We start from the raw sequence: 12,491 nt of genomic DNA, 5'->3' as shown, positions 1-12,491 counted from the left end.
ATTAAAGGAAGGAAGAGACATATGGATTATGAGGGCATTAAAGAGGAGACCTAGTATAAGTAGCCAGTTCTCATGAAGGGACATGTATTAGTTGGAGTTCTCCAGAGAAACAGAACCAATGGTGTGTGTGTGTGTGTGTGTGCGTGTGTGTGTGTGTGTGTGTTGGGGTGTGGGGGTGTGGTATTTTTTATAGAAATTGTCTCACACAATTATGGAAGCTGAGAAGTCCCATGGCCTGCTGTCTACGAGCTGAGAACCAGGAAAGTCAGTGGAATACTTCAAAGTCCAAAGGCCCTAGAACCAAGAGTGCCAGTGTTGGAAGGCAGGAGAAGATGGGTGTCCCAGCTTAAAAAGAGAGTGAATTCACTCTTTTTGCTCTACATAGGGCCTCAATGGGTTGGATCATGGCCACCCACATTGGTGAAGGCAATCCTCTTAGTCTACCAATTAAATACTAATCTCTTTGGAAATACTCTCACAGACACACTGAGAAATAATGTTTTATCAGGGTGATAGAAATCTTCTGGAGTTAAACAATGGTGATAGCTGTACAATCACATACATTTTTAAAGGGTGTGTTTTATGGAAAGTAAGTTTTATCTAAATAAAATTTCTAAGAAAGAAACTTAACACAGAGATAAACATAAGCACGTTTATTGTCAACCTTTATAGTGTTATGTCAAATAGGTCTGACATAAGCTTAAATAAATATATACTTTAAAAATTATAAAATATTTTAAGTTATAATTTAAAATTCTCAATAAAACTCAAACACAAACCACACTGGTATTTCACACAGCTAATTTCTAATGCAGTTTACATAAATATTTACAACACTTAAACAATTTCAAAGAAAATAACACTGTATTCTATACATAGCCTGATCACAGTAGTTGTTCTCTCTTATTTCCCAGAGTTTTTCTGCCCCTTTAAAAGAACCTCTGCTGTTCTGATCCTTATCACATCTCTGTTTTGACTGTTGGCTTTGTCATTGCCAATGTTCAGCCAGAACTTCTCTGAAACTTTTTTTTTCAACACATGCTAAGTTAATGGAAGTGTAGGAGAGTTTTGATTCTCACACTCCTCAAGGCTAGAGCAGCTTTGGCAATTACTGACTGAGAATTTCTCATTGCCAGTGATCAACTGAAAACTGGAGATTCCTTTGGAATTGTTAAATCTGCTTATAAATAAACATAAATGCTTGCTCACACAGGCATTCCTCTCTTCCAGAGCACCCTAACATACAGAAGAAAACAAATAGGGAATAACTATTAGACGTCTTCATTCGTTAAAAATCTACCAGATGACTCTTTTACATGGTGAGTTTCTATTGTGAATTTAAAATCTTCCATAATATACAAGAATTATGTTTACATATCACATCTGACAAACATCTTTGTAGGAATGCAAAGCACATCCATCTTTCTGTATTCTTTTCCAACAAAGACATTCATAAAATTATACCTTCGTGTGTTTGCATTTATGCTTTTATTAGTTCAAAACATTTGGCCTCATGGAAGTTTTTCATCGTGGAAACCACATATTTCTGAAAAAATATCTGACAATATACAAACCTTCCATTCAGTTTTTACTCTCCAATTCTACCATGTTTTCAAAAAACAACTGTAGTAAAAACACTCAGAACTTTATTCTGGTTAACATCATGCCTTGCTAGGGGACAATAGTTTCCCTTTTTGAAATAAATTTAAAACAGATGTAACATAATTTGTTAATAAACAATGAGGGGGTAATCTAGAATAAGTAACTTTTACCATATCATAGTTGACAGCATTTACAAGTTTTTTAAGTCCCTACCACACTTGTATTGAATGAAGAAGTATGGAAGATTATAATATATTCAATGCAAGTAAAAATATCACAATCCTTAAGAACTCTTTAAGAAGCACTGAATCCCATAGGGATGAAAGTGATTAAATTGTGCATAGTAACCTTCACACAGAGCATTCAGTAGGATTTGCACCATTAACAACCCTCCATGCATTTGCCTGTGGGCATTCAACATCTGTCATTTTTTTAAGTTATAATATTTTTAGTCATTTTTTTCCTCTAAACTCTGGATAATTATTATTCATTCTTATGACAGCAACTGTGTAATCAGCTGTCGAAACACTGTGAAGGGCAAAAGAAAGAAAGCCACAAAATATTGTGTTTCTGTGCCAAGATTTTACAGCGAGCAAGGGAGAGTTAGAAAAGGAATTCTGAGATTTCAGAATCTTGGTCTCTTCACCTTTGCTTGGAAGAAAATATCCTTTCCCTTCATTAGCCAACACTTTCTTGATCCTGAGAGTAGGAAAGGGAACACTGAGTCTTTTCAGTTGAAGGCCGTCCTTGCCTGCTGGACTTTGATCTATTGAAGTGGTGATGGGTGTTGCGGTTTCAGCCATAAAGGCATCTGGCATAGTAGGCAAGAAGGGCCAGAGACCCGAGGAGAGTTATCTGTCTCTGTTAACTTCAGTGTATCCCTCTAGTTCCCCAGATGCACCTGTTTCTGTAAATATAAACATGCATGTCATCAGAACACTTAATATTCTGCATACTGATCACGACAACAAAATGTACCTTCTAACACAGACACTCTCACTAGGATAGACCATGTAGGAACATCGAATTCTATTCAGTTAGGACAGTGATGATGTCTACATATTATACCTCTGTCAAAACCTACAGAATATACAACACAGCACAGAGTGAATTCTAATGTAGCCTGTGGACATTAATGAATAATAATGTATCAATATTGGCCCATCAGTTGTAACACTAATATAAGATGTTAATAACAGGGGGAATTGAAGGGGTGGTGGGGAGATATGTTGGAACTCTTTGTGCTTTCTGCTCAATTTTTCTGTAAACTTAAAACCGCACACACAAAAAAAGTTATTTTAATTTTTTAAAAAGTATTCAGAGGGACTTGACCTTTTCAAATTCTCTCAAAGCAGGTCGGAGTAGTTAAGAACACAAATTTTAGAACCAGACTGCCAGAGTTTGAATCCTGGCTACACCACTTACTAGCTTTGAGATTTCAGACAATTTACTTAACTTCTCTGTCTCATTTTCTTCATCTGTGTGATAAGAAATAAAGTAACAGGCCAGGCCCAGTGGCTCACGCCTGTAATCCCAGCACTTTGAGAGGCCAAGGCGGGTGGATCAGGAGTTCAAGACCAGCCTGGCCAACATGACGAAAAAATACAAAATCTCTACTAAAAATACACAAATTAGCTGGGTGTGGTGGCAGGCACCTGTAATCCCAGCTACTCAGGAGGCTGAGGCAGGAGAATTGCTTGAACGCAGGAGGCGGAGGTTGCAGTGAGCCAAGATCATGCCACTGCACTCCAGTCTAGGCAACAGAATGAGACTCCATCTCAAAATTAAAAAAAAAAAAAGTAAAAAGAAAAGATAAGAAATATAGTACCAGCCCCTATCTCAGAGTTCCTAGCTTAGAAAAATTCCCAGAATATAGTAAGTGCAATGTAAGGGTCAGCTATCTTCATTATTATTATCTATCATAAATGAAATTACACAATAAAGCTAGATCTGTTTCTTTCCTCTCCTTCTACAAAAAATAAAGCAACTTTCCAGAACAATACCCAGGTGATGATTTCTCCCCTGCTCCCTCCCTAAGATATTGGCAAGTTTGGAGGGTTCAAGGAGAAACAGAGCATGTAGAGAAGATACCTCTCTCATAACCATTTGTGATTTACAAGTCTTACCTGATTCTTTTGAACTTAAAGGATGTAAGAAGGCTTTTGGTAGCTTCCATCTGATTCAAGGCTTTGGCAGCTGCTGTGGAATACATGAGAACACTAGGTAAAGCACTGTCTTCCAACATGAAGAGAGAAAAATATGTGGAATGTTCAATGGCATGCTTTGTATAAGAATGCAACTTACCTGGCAGGAACAAATTTCTTTGCTGCAAAAGAAAAGACAAACAACCATTAATTCAGACTAAATGACTTTTAAGGATATATTAAATCCGGATACAATATGACTTAATTCATCAAGTGTTGCAAACTCGATGCTTCAGGGCTTCTGTAATAATCAGAGCACAAGCATGGCTCTGTGGCATCTAGGGTAAAATGCAAAGTGCACAGCCATCCAAAGGGCATAGCAGCTTCCTAATGCCAGCAAATAGCTACAGGGTCATCTTGCCTGATTCAGCTCCCAATTTTTCATGAGAAGTCCAAAGTCTTAATTTAAATGTGAGATTTCCTATTTTGTAAATGTCAGAACTTAACTCAAAAATGTTTTAAGTACTCTTAAACATGTAAGCCAAACAAACCATGAGTGTAGTCAGATGTGCTTCCATATTCCTTATGAGAGACTCCCAAATTTAAGCCTGTACTCCAAATAAATCTCCTTAGGAAGAATTTTATCCATTTTCCTTAGAGCACTCATCATGGCAGTTCCATTGCACAATTCCGGGAGGCATCATATAATTCAACATGAATAGCACCCCCTGGAGTTGTACAATATTAGGCACGACTAACATTTTTATTTCCTGAAACACTTCCCACACTGAGTTGTACTACTAACTCTTTTCTTAAGACTTCTGCTTAATTATACTGCATTTTATCCAGATTCTAATTATTGTTTAAATCAGTAAGCAAGACCATGACTTATCAATGAGAAAGAAATGTATTTTCAAAAACATTTTTGAAGTACATTCATAAACTTCCTCACCTTTCCGTAAGCATTTCCGAAGCCAGAGGAGAAATGGTGCTAATGTCAGGAGGGAGAGTCCAGCAGCAGAAAGTCCAGCTACCAAGGGAATGTTGGACTCAGTGGGAGCTAAGGAAATAAGAGACGAAGAAAGGTCATGAGGAGGAATTGATGTTAAAGTCTCTCCGTCCTGTCCCTTTGGCCTTTTTTCTGTACATTCATTACTAGGAGCAGAAGAGCTATCTAGTTTAAGACAAGAAGCAGAGATGTGGCATTACAGGCCTTTGAGATCTGCTCCAAGCCACCTTTGAAGCTATTTCCACCATTGGCAGGCAGAACTCTAACTTGCCAAGCTCGTTCGTAATACCACACCACATCTTGGTTAATAAACACTGCACTTGCTTGCTCTCTTGCTCTCACTCCCTCTTATTTTCCATTTCCCCTTTCTCCTCTCCTCTCTCTGTCTCCTTTTTCCAGTTGTCAGAATTCTACCCATTCCATCAACATGCAACTTCTGTTTTTTCTCTATCCCCATACAACTTAATATTCACAACTTGTCAACCTGGGCGAACTTTCTGGTTTGGATATAATGAATAGTTGATTACTGTAACAAGATAGCTCCCCCTTTTTGTTTTTAATCACCAGACAACCACCATCAATCAATGCATCACCTTCACAGGTAGGTAGCAGGCCAGACCAGTGTCCTGTGGCTCCACATGTCAGAGCTGCAGAGCCATTGAGCGTCCATCCTTCAGGACAGGCGAACTTGCACACAGTGCCAAACACGGGCTCCCCACTGCAGCTCATGTTGATCTTTCCCGGAACTGCCAGGCTTGAACATTTTACCACTGCAAATGTTAGGTACACAGGCAGAGTTTCAGAAAAATCTACTGGAAAACTTCCAAAACTTGCTTAAAAGTCAACAATAAATGTAATGTGTAAGCGCTACTTAGTTTTCAGCATGTAGGAAATTAGGACCAAACCCCCTTGGGGCAATCTAGGTTCAGAAACTTTATGAAGTATTTGACCTGTACCCTAAAAAAGTCTGCACTCAATTCTACCTTGGCAGGAAGGAACCTCTTCTGTCCATTGTCCCTGAGATGTGCACTCAAGTTGAGTTGATCCATGTAATTCAAATCCCTCCTCACAGCTGAAGGCACAAGAGGACTTGTAGGTGAATTCTCCAATAGGGGAATGAGCACACCTCACCAAACCCTTCGGGGGCTGGTGGACAGCGTCGCATCTCACAGCTGGAACACACGAGAGAGCACTTTAGAAGTTTGTTTGCATCTCCAGCAATACGTTTCCCACGGTAACCAAGTTCCCAAGCTCTTCAATAGTTTTTTTATCTTAAAATAAAATAAAAACAAAGACTGTACCTTCACATGTGGGCTTCGCGTTGTCCCACTCCCCTGTGGGGCCACATTGGAGCCTTTTGGATCCCTTCAACACAAAACCCTGCTCACAGGAGAACTCACAGCTGGACCCATAACGGAAACTGCCAGAAGCACTAGGAAGACAATTCATGTAGCCTCGCTCGGGGTTGGACAAGGCTGTGCACTGGAAAGCTGAGACATCAAAATGATGGTCAGAAAATATTGCAGTGGAACTAGAGAGTACTTGGCATTTGTTGAGTGAACCCAGTTCATTCAAGCAACACTTGGAGAACTGAAGATTCTTTATAATTCCCTGGACAAATGGGAAGATGGCTGTGTTTTCTTTGAATTTCAGCCCCCTCACTGATCATGGCACTAATTAAAAGACTAATTAATCAGAACATTAATTCCTGAGCACTGTTCTTCTAACACACAAAATAAATTATGGTCAAAGGAAAGATTTCACGCAGTCTGAGGACAACATATGGGTCATGGATGTTTATGGATGGTGCCAAAAAGAAAGAAAAGAAAGCACCCCTATAAAATTTGTCTGTTTTGCAGTTTGGTTTTTGTTTTATAATGTTTTGCTACTGGAAATCATTCTGTGCTGGCTTTGGCTAGGAGAAGGCCAGTGCCTGATAGTAAAAACTGCTTGTTTTCAATATCCTTGCTCTCACTTTAAAGTGAATTAAAATTTACTGCTTATATATGCATCAATACTATCTCTGTAGCTGACACCATGCTTGAAACAGTCTCATCACTGCTAATTATGAGCCGTTTCAGAAGACAGGTGTGATGAGAGTTTTACATTCAAATCATGTTCTCATTATTCTGCTTTCCGAATTTTCTAATATGATTCCTTTAGATTAAGAATTCTGTCTATTCCATGCTAATGTCTATAAAGTTTTATCAGCACATCACAGTTAAAAAAAAACAGCAAAGAATTCATTCTTAACACATATGATCCTTTCCCTGGCCAAACATAAGTTCTTTTAAATGAATCTCAAAGATACGAGGGTTGCTCATCAAATCTGATTTCTATAGTTAAAGTGGGTATTGGTTTTTTTTTTTCACGGTCCAAGTTTGAAGATGGTTGTTCTTTAAGAAAGTATAAATCGAAGGCTCTCAAGCTTACCTTCACAAACTGGGATTTGCTGTGTCCACTGCCCTTGAGTGGTGCATTCAACCTGGGCTGGTCCCTGCAACATGAAGCCTTCCTCACAGGTGAAGTTGCAGGATGATTTGAAGGTGAACTCTCCAGCAGGGGAATGGCTGCACCTCACAGAGCCATTCTGAGGCTGGCGGACGGCCCTGCATGTCACAGCTGTAACAAATATACCCATTGATATTAGCACGGCCTAGAATTAGCTTGCCCATTTCCAGTATGGGTTGAGAGAAAGAATGTTCACAGTAAGTCTCCATGTGGAGCAACTCTACCTTTACACGTTGGCTTCTCGTTGTCCCAATTCCCAGATGAGGTACACTGAAGGCTCTGGGCTCCCATTAGTTCAAATCCTTCTTCACAGTCAAATGTACAGGTTGTGTTCCATGGGAAGCTTCCAGGGTTTTGGAAACAGTCCACGAACCCATTGGCTGGATTTGTCACAGCATCACACTCAACCACTGGGGATTTGAAAGAGCACCATGAATTTTACAGAAGAATGATCTTTTCACTTCCTATTGAGCTGGGTGCCTAACAGAGTGAGGAAGCTGCCTTCAAAGGGTAGATCCCAAAGTCCTATGTCAATTCTTAGGGACATGCACAGCCAGAATAAAAGCTTTTATTCTTTTTCATGGATATTCTATCTTTTCTGATTTTCACTTTGCCTATGCTGAGTGGTCTCTAATCTATGTTATCATTTACGTGAGGTAAAAATTTAAAAAAAATAGATTCCAGATTAGGAGTTATGACTAGTACTGACATACGTAGGCTATTCATTTATTTTAGCCCATCAGAGCCTGAAGAACTGATTTTTCTTTTTTTTTTTTTTTTTTTTGGCCTCTGGTTCAGAAAGATAAAATTAAGAGAGAAAAAGAGATACTAAGACTGCTTGATTTTCATGGTCTTAAGTTAGTCCCATGGCTTGGAAAAGTTAAACAGGGAAACAAGATGAGAAATCCATTGAGATTTCTAGAGCTTTATTGTTTTATGGTCTCCCTTACAAATCACCAGAGCCTCAGAAACACACATTTCAAGCATAGAATAAAAAAACCTCTCTCAACCCAAGCAGGTACTGGGTTGGCAATATACATTGGCTGAGAGAACAAATTGTATTAAAAACAAAAACAAAAAAAAAACTTTCCCTGAAGTTTTGAAAATGTAAGTTGAATCAAAAAACAGAAGCAATGAGGGATGAGTTACAGAACGTTCTGTGCATTCTCAGAGGGATTTACCATTGCAGGCTGGAATAGGAGCACTCCATTCTCCAGAGGACATACACTGCATGGTCTCCATGCTGCTTGGCAGGTAGCCCCTATCACAGCTGACAGAGCAGGAAGAATTGTAGCTGAAGTTTCCCAGTGGGTGACTGCAAACCAGGCTTCCATGCTCAGGGGATTCCAGGGCTGTACAGTTCACAACTGAAAAAGAAACCCAAATCAGTTCTGCTCATCTCTCACCTTTAACAGATAAGAACACTGGAAACTAGAACTACAGTTTGGTTTTTTGTTTTTTTTTTTAGTTTAAAAATTTATAAAATTTCTAATGGAATATGTAAAATTGACTGTAATTCTACCCCTTTTCTTTTATTCAAGAAAACACTGATCCATAACAACAACAACAAAAACGCAGTGATGACAACCATAAAAAAGAAATATTGAGTGATATGGGGAGAGTAGTATAATTGTGTTTACCTCAAAACTGTTCAAATTATATGAACAAACACAGCAAACTTAGGTACCACAACAAATTTCTTGTTACTTTTCTCACAACTGCTAAAAATACTACAGTAAGCTTCCAACCAGGGTGAGAACCATTCACAAAGCTATATTTCAAATTTAAGTACTAGAATACATTACAAATTTTAAAACCCTAATGCTGCACTGTCTACTGTAGTAGCCACTATCTGTGTGGCTACTCAAATTTAAACTTGAATTCGTTGAAATCAAGTGACATTTAAAATTCAGTTCCTCAGTGTCACCAGCCACATTTCAAGTACTCAATAACCACATGTGGCTCATAGGTACACACTGGAAAACACAGCTATGGAACATTTCCATTATCACAAAAGCTCTACTGCACAACGCTGTGCTAAGGAATCTTGGAGAGAAGCTCATCTAACTCTCTTAATGTACAAATTTAGGAACTGAAACCTCATTTCATTCAAGCGACTTGCTCCATGCTACACAGCTAGTCATTACAGAGCCAGAGGCCAGAGCATGAACCAAGATACCCTGGACTCTGTAACTCACTCATTTCTACTGCAACGTCTTGTTACCACCTAGATGAGGTGAGTACATGTTCCTTGCAGGGACACAGAATTACAGTTTATTGAATGTGTCCTGTGTGCCAGGCACCACGTAACCATGAGCCTATGAAGTTCACACTATTATTATCCTCATTTTACAATGAGAAAACTGACATACAGAGTTAAAGTATCTTGTCAAGGTGCCAAAATAAATAACTGGTGAATCTAGGACTCAAACCCAGCAGGGTCTGACTTCATAGTCTCAGCTCACGATCACCATATGACACCATCTGCACCAGGGAAGGGAAGGCATGCAGACCTGACTCTAATGCCAGCTAGGACGTGAGACGGTGCTACCATCTCAAGTGAAGAAAGAGGCGAGAACCAGACTTACTTTGCTCACACTTGAGTCCACTGAAGCCAGGGTCACACTTGCAAGTGTAATTATTGATGGTCTCCACACATTCACCGTGGCCACTGCAGGATGTATTGGTACAGGCAGCTACGGAAAATACAAAGCATGATGAGGAGGACTACTACTGTGCTTATACTGAGTGCCTTTGATTTTAGAATCAACAGTGTGCAACAGAGACATCAGCAGTCCTACAGAGTGCCATAGACTTTAACTGAAGTGTTTTACAAAGTTCCAAATCTGAGTTTCAGGCCCACCTATCCTAAACCTTGATGCTAATGTATAGCTGTGGCTGGCACCTACCGTAGAAAATTTACTTCTTCACAAACTCTGAAGACAGTTCCCCTACCACAAATAAGCAAGTAATTAAAATATGTATTGTGTGTGTGCATTTTTATATGTAAAGAACTACATATTTGCCTACAGTATTTATATACATTTTATATATATACACACACACATATATGTGTATATATGTGTGTGTGTATATATATAAAATGTATATAAATGCTGTAGGCTATATATATATACACACACATATATGTGTGTGTGTATATATGTGTGTGTGTGTATATATATGCATATCCACAAATTCTTGCCCACATTCACACAAAACAGCAAAAGAGAGAAACTTTAGCAGTTAAACAGAATCTTTTGGAACATAAAATGACCACAATAGAGAGCAGTTTTTGCATGCTGTAAATTTGCCAAGATGCCCACACACTGAAACTACCTCCCACTGCTGACACAAACTCCCTACCTGTGTAGCATAGGGCAAGCTTCTTCTTGCTGCACCTCTCATCATTCCACATGCCCACATCTTTTTCTCTCTTGATGTAGATCTCCACGCAGTCCTCATCTTTTTGCCTATTGTTGGGTTCACCTGGAGCCCAGTTCTTGGCTTCTTCCGTCAGAGGTTTCTGGGTTCCTACCCAGACCCACACATTGTTGACTTTTCTGATTCCAATCCAGTAATAACTTGGTGAATAGCTCAATATAGAGTTTAGGTACTCAATCTCTTCTTTGTTTTGAATTGCAACCAGATGTGTGTACCTTTGCTGACAATAAGCACTGGCCTCATCATAAGTCATAGCTTCCGTGGAGGTGTTGTAAGACCAGGCTCCACTCTCTTTAATGAGAAGCACTAGTGGGAGAAAAAGAAAAGAAATGGTAGAATTTGGTACTGTTGTGGTTTAACTCTGACAACTGTGCTTTTTATTGTCTTATTTTTGGCAATGTTTGTGACATGGCCCAGACTTTTCTCATCTTTTCAAAAGTAAGAGGTACGTATGAAGAAACAGCCACTTATTGTTTATCTCTTTTGTGACTGCCACCCACTAGGTGCTTTATCCACACTCACTCACAACATTATAGTATACCCATTTTGTAGTAGAATAATAATCAGAATAACTAAGCTTTATCGAGCACTTAGTATGCACCAAGAAGCACTGTATGAGGTACTTTCCATGAACCATGCTATTGAATCCTCACAATGCATCTGGGAAATAGGTCATTTATGATCCACACTTTACACTTAAGGAAAGGGAGATACCAAGAGATAAAGTAAATGACCCCAAGCCCAGGGAAGAACACATTGCAGGTAGAGGTCAAGGATGCTGCCAGATATCCTGTGCAGGACAGCCCCAGACAAGCAAGGATATTTCAGTCTAAAATATCTATAGTGCGAGAATGAGAAATCTTGGTCTAATGACACTGACTTACCCAAAGTGAGAGCTGAGAGAAACTGTGAAGCAATCATGACTTCAAGAGTTCTTTTCACCCAAAGGTTTAGGCTTGAAATACTTTCCTGGGGAGATAAAACACAAAATGAACTAAAGAAGGAAATCGTGGGTAGCTAGTTACATTATTCTACCATGATGTTTAAGGCAGCATCCTAAGATTTTGGGCAAAGGACACTAGTGCAATAATCTTTATTTCAGAGTTTAATCAAATAAATAAACAAATTTTAAGACTTTCATCATTTAGGTCAAAGAGAAAAGACAGGTTTTAGCTACAATACAATAAGAGCTTGTACAGATGTGGTTTTTATTAGAAGGCCTTTTGCTTATCTGTGTTTCATGGCCCGAGGCTGCCCTTATAAAGCGTTCTGCACTTACCGTTTTGGGAAGCAGTTGTTCAAACACAGGATCTCTCAGGTGGGTATCACTGCTGCCTCTGTCTCAGGTCAGTATAGGAGTTTTGATGTGAAGTCAGCCAAGAACAGCTGAACACTACTTCGGCTGAGGCCCTTTTATAGGAGGGATTGCTTCCTGTGAATAATAGGAGGATATTGTCCACATCCAGTAAAGAGGAAATCCCCAATGGCATCCAAAAACTTTCCCGGGAATATCCACAATGCTTAAAATTACAATGATGTCAGAAACTCTGTCTCTTGAAGCTACTTCACTTTTGTCCATGCCTTTATATCATATATGCAATTTTATTAATGTGACAAAAATGCATGATTTTTAATTTTAATAACATAAAGTCTATGTCTTTAAAAAGTTGTAAAACTTTGCTTGTTAGTAGTGTCTCTCATGTAGTTGTGGTAGTAATTAGAATTTCAGAAACAGAAGGAAACCAAGAATAGGTTTGTCATCCATAGTCTACTACCTTCAA

General features: G+C 39.0%; 1 protein-coding gene across 1 annotated transcript; it reads right to left on the bottom strand.

The window, feature by feature from the left end:
• Positions 1–638: 638 nt before the first annotated feature.
• SELE (selectin E) lies at positions 639–12,098 on the bottom strand. Its single transcript, XM_008978286.3, has 14 exons — positions 11,990–12,098; positions 11,595–11,679; positions 10,633–11,016; positions 9,855–9,962; positions 8,448–8,633; positions 7,491–7,676; positions 7,189–7,377; positions 6,057–6,245; positions 5,739–5,927; positions 5,349–5,525; positions 4,699–4,806; positions 3,907–3,928; positions 3,729–3,801; positions 639–2,509 (listed from the first exon to the last, which is right to left on the bottom strand). The coding sequence occupies exons 2-13, from the start codon at positions 11,629–11,631 to the stop codon at positions 3,744–3,746; spliced, it is 1,833 nt and encodes a 610-aa protein (XP_008976534.2). The 5' UTR covers positions 11,632–11,679; positions 11,990–12,098; the 3' UTR covers positions 639–2,509; positions 3,729–3,743.
• Positions 12,099–12,491: the final 393 nt, after the last annotated feature.

This window comes from Pan paniscus, chromosome 1 (assembly GCF_029289425.2).
Source record: "Pan paniscus chromosome 1, NHGRI_mPanPan1-v2.0_pri, whole genome shotgun sequence".
In the NCBI taxonomy this organism is placed as follows: domain Eukaryota; kingdom Metazoa; phylum Chordata; class Mammalia; order Primates; family Hominidae; genus Pan; species Pan paniscus.
Note: the sequence above shows the minus strand (reverse complement) of the source record. Positions and strands in the feature narration are given on the sequence as shown.

Excerpts from the sequence above, each read along its gene's own strand:
- SELE (XM_008978286.3), bottom strand. The coding sequence starts at position 11,631 with ATGATTGCTTCACAGTTTCTCTCAGCTCTCACTTTGG. Across the intron at positions 9,963-10,632 it reads GCTTGCCCTATGCTACACAG|CTGCCTGTACCAATACATCC; the intron begins GTAGGGAGTTTG and ends TATTTTCCGTAG. Across the intron at positions 5,526-5,738 it reads AGAGGTTCCTTCCTGCCAAG|TGGTAAAATGTTCAAGCCTG; the intron begins GTAGAATTGAGT and ends TAACATTTGCAG.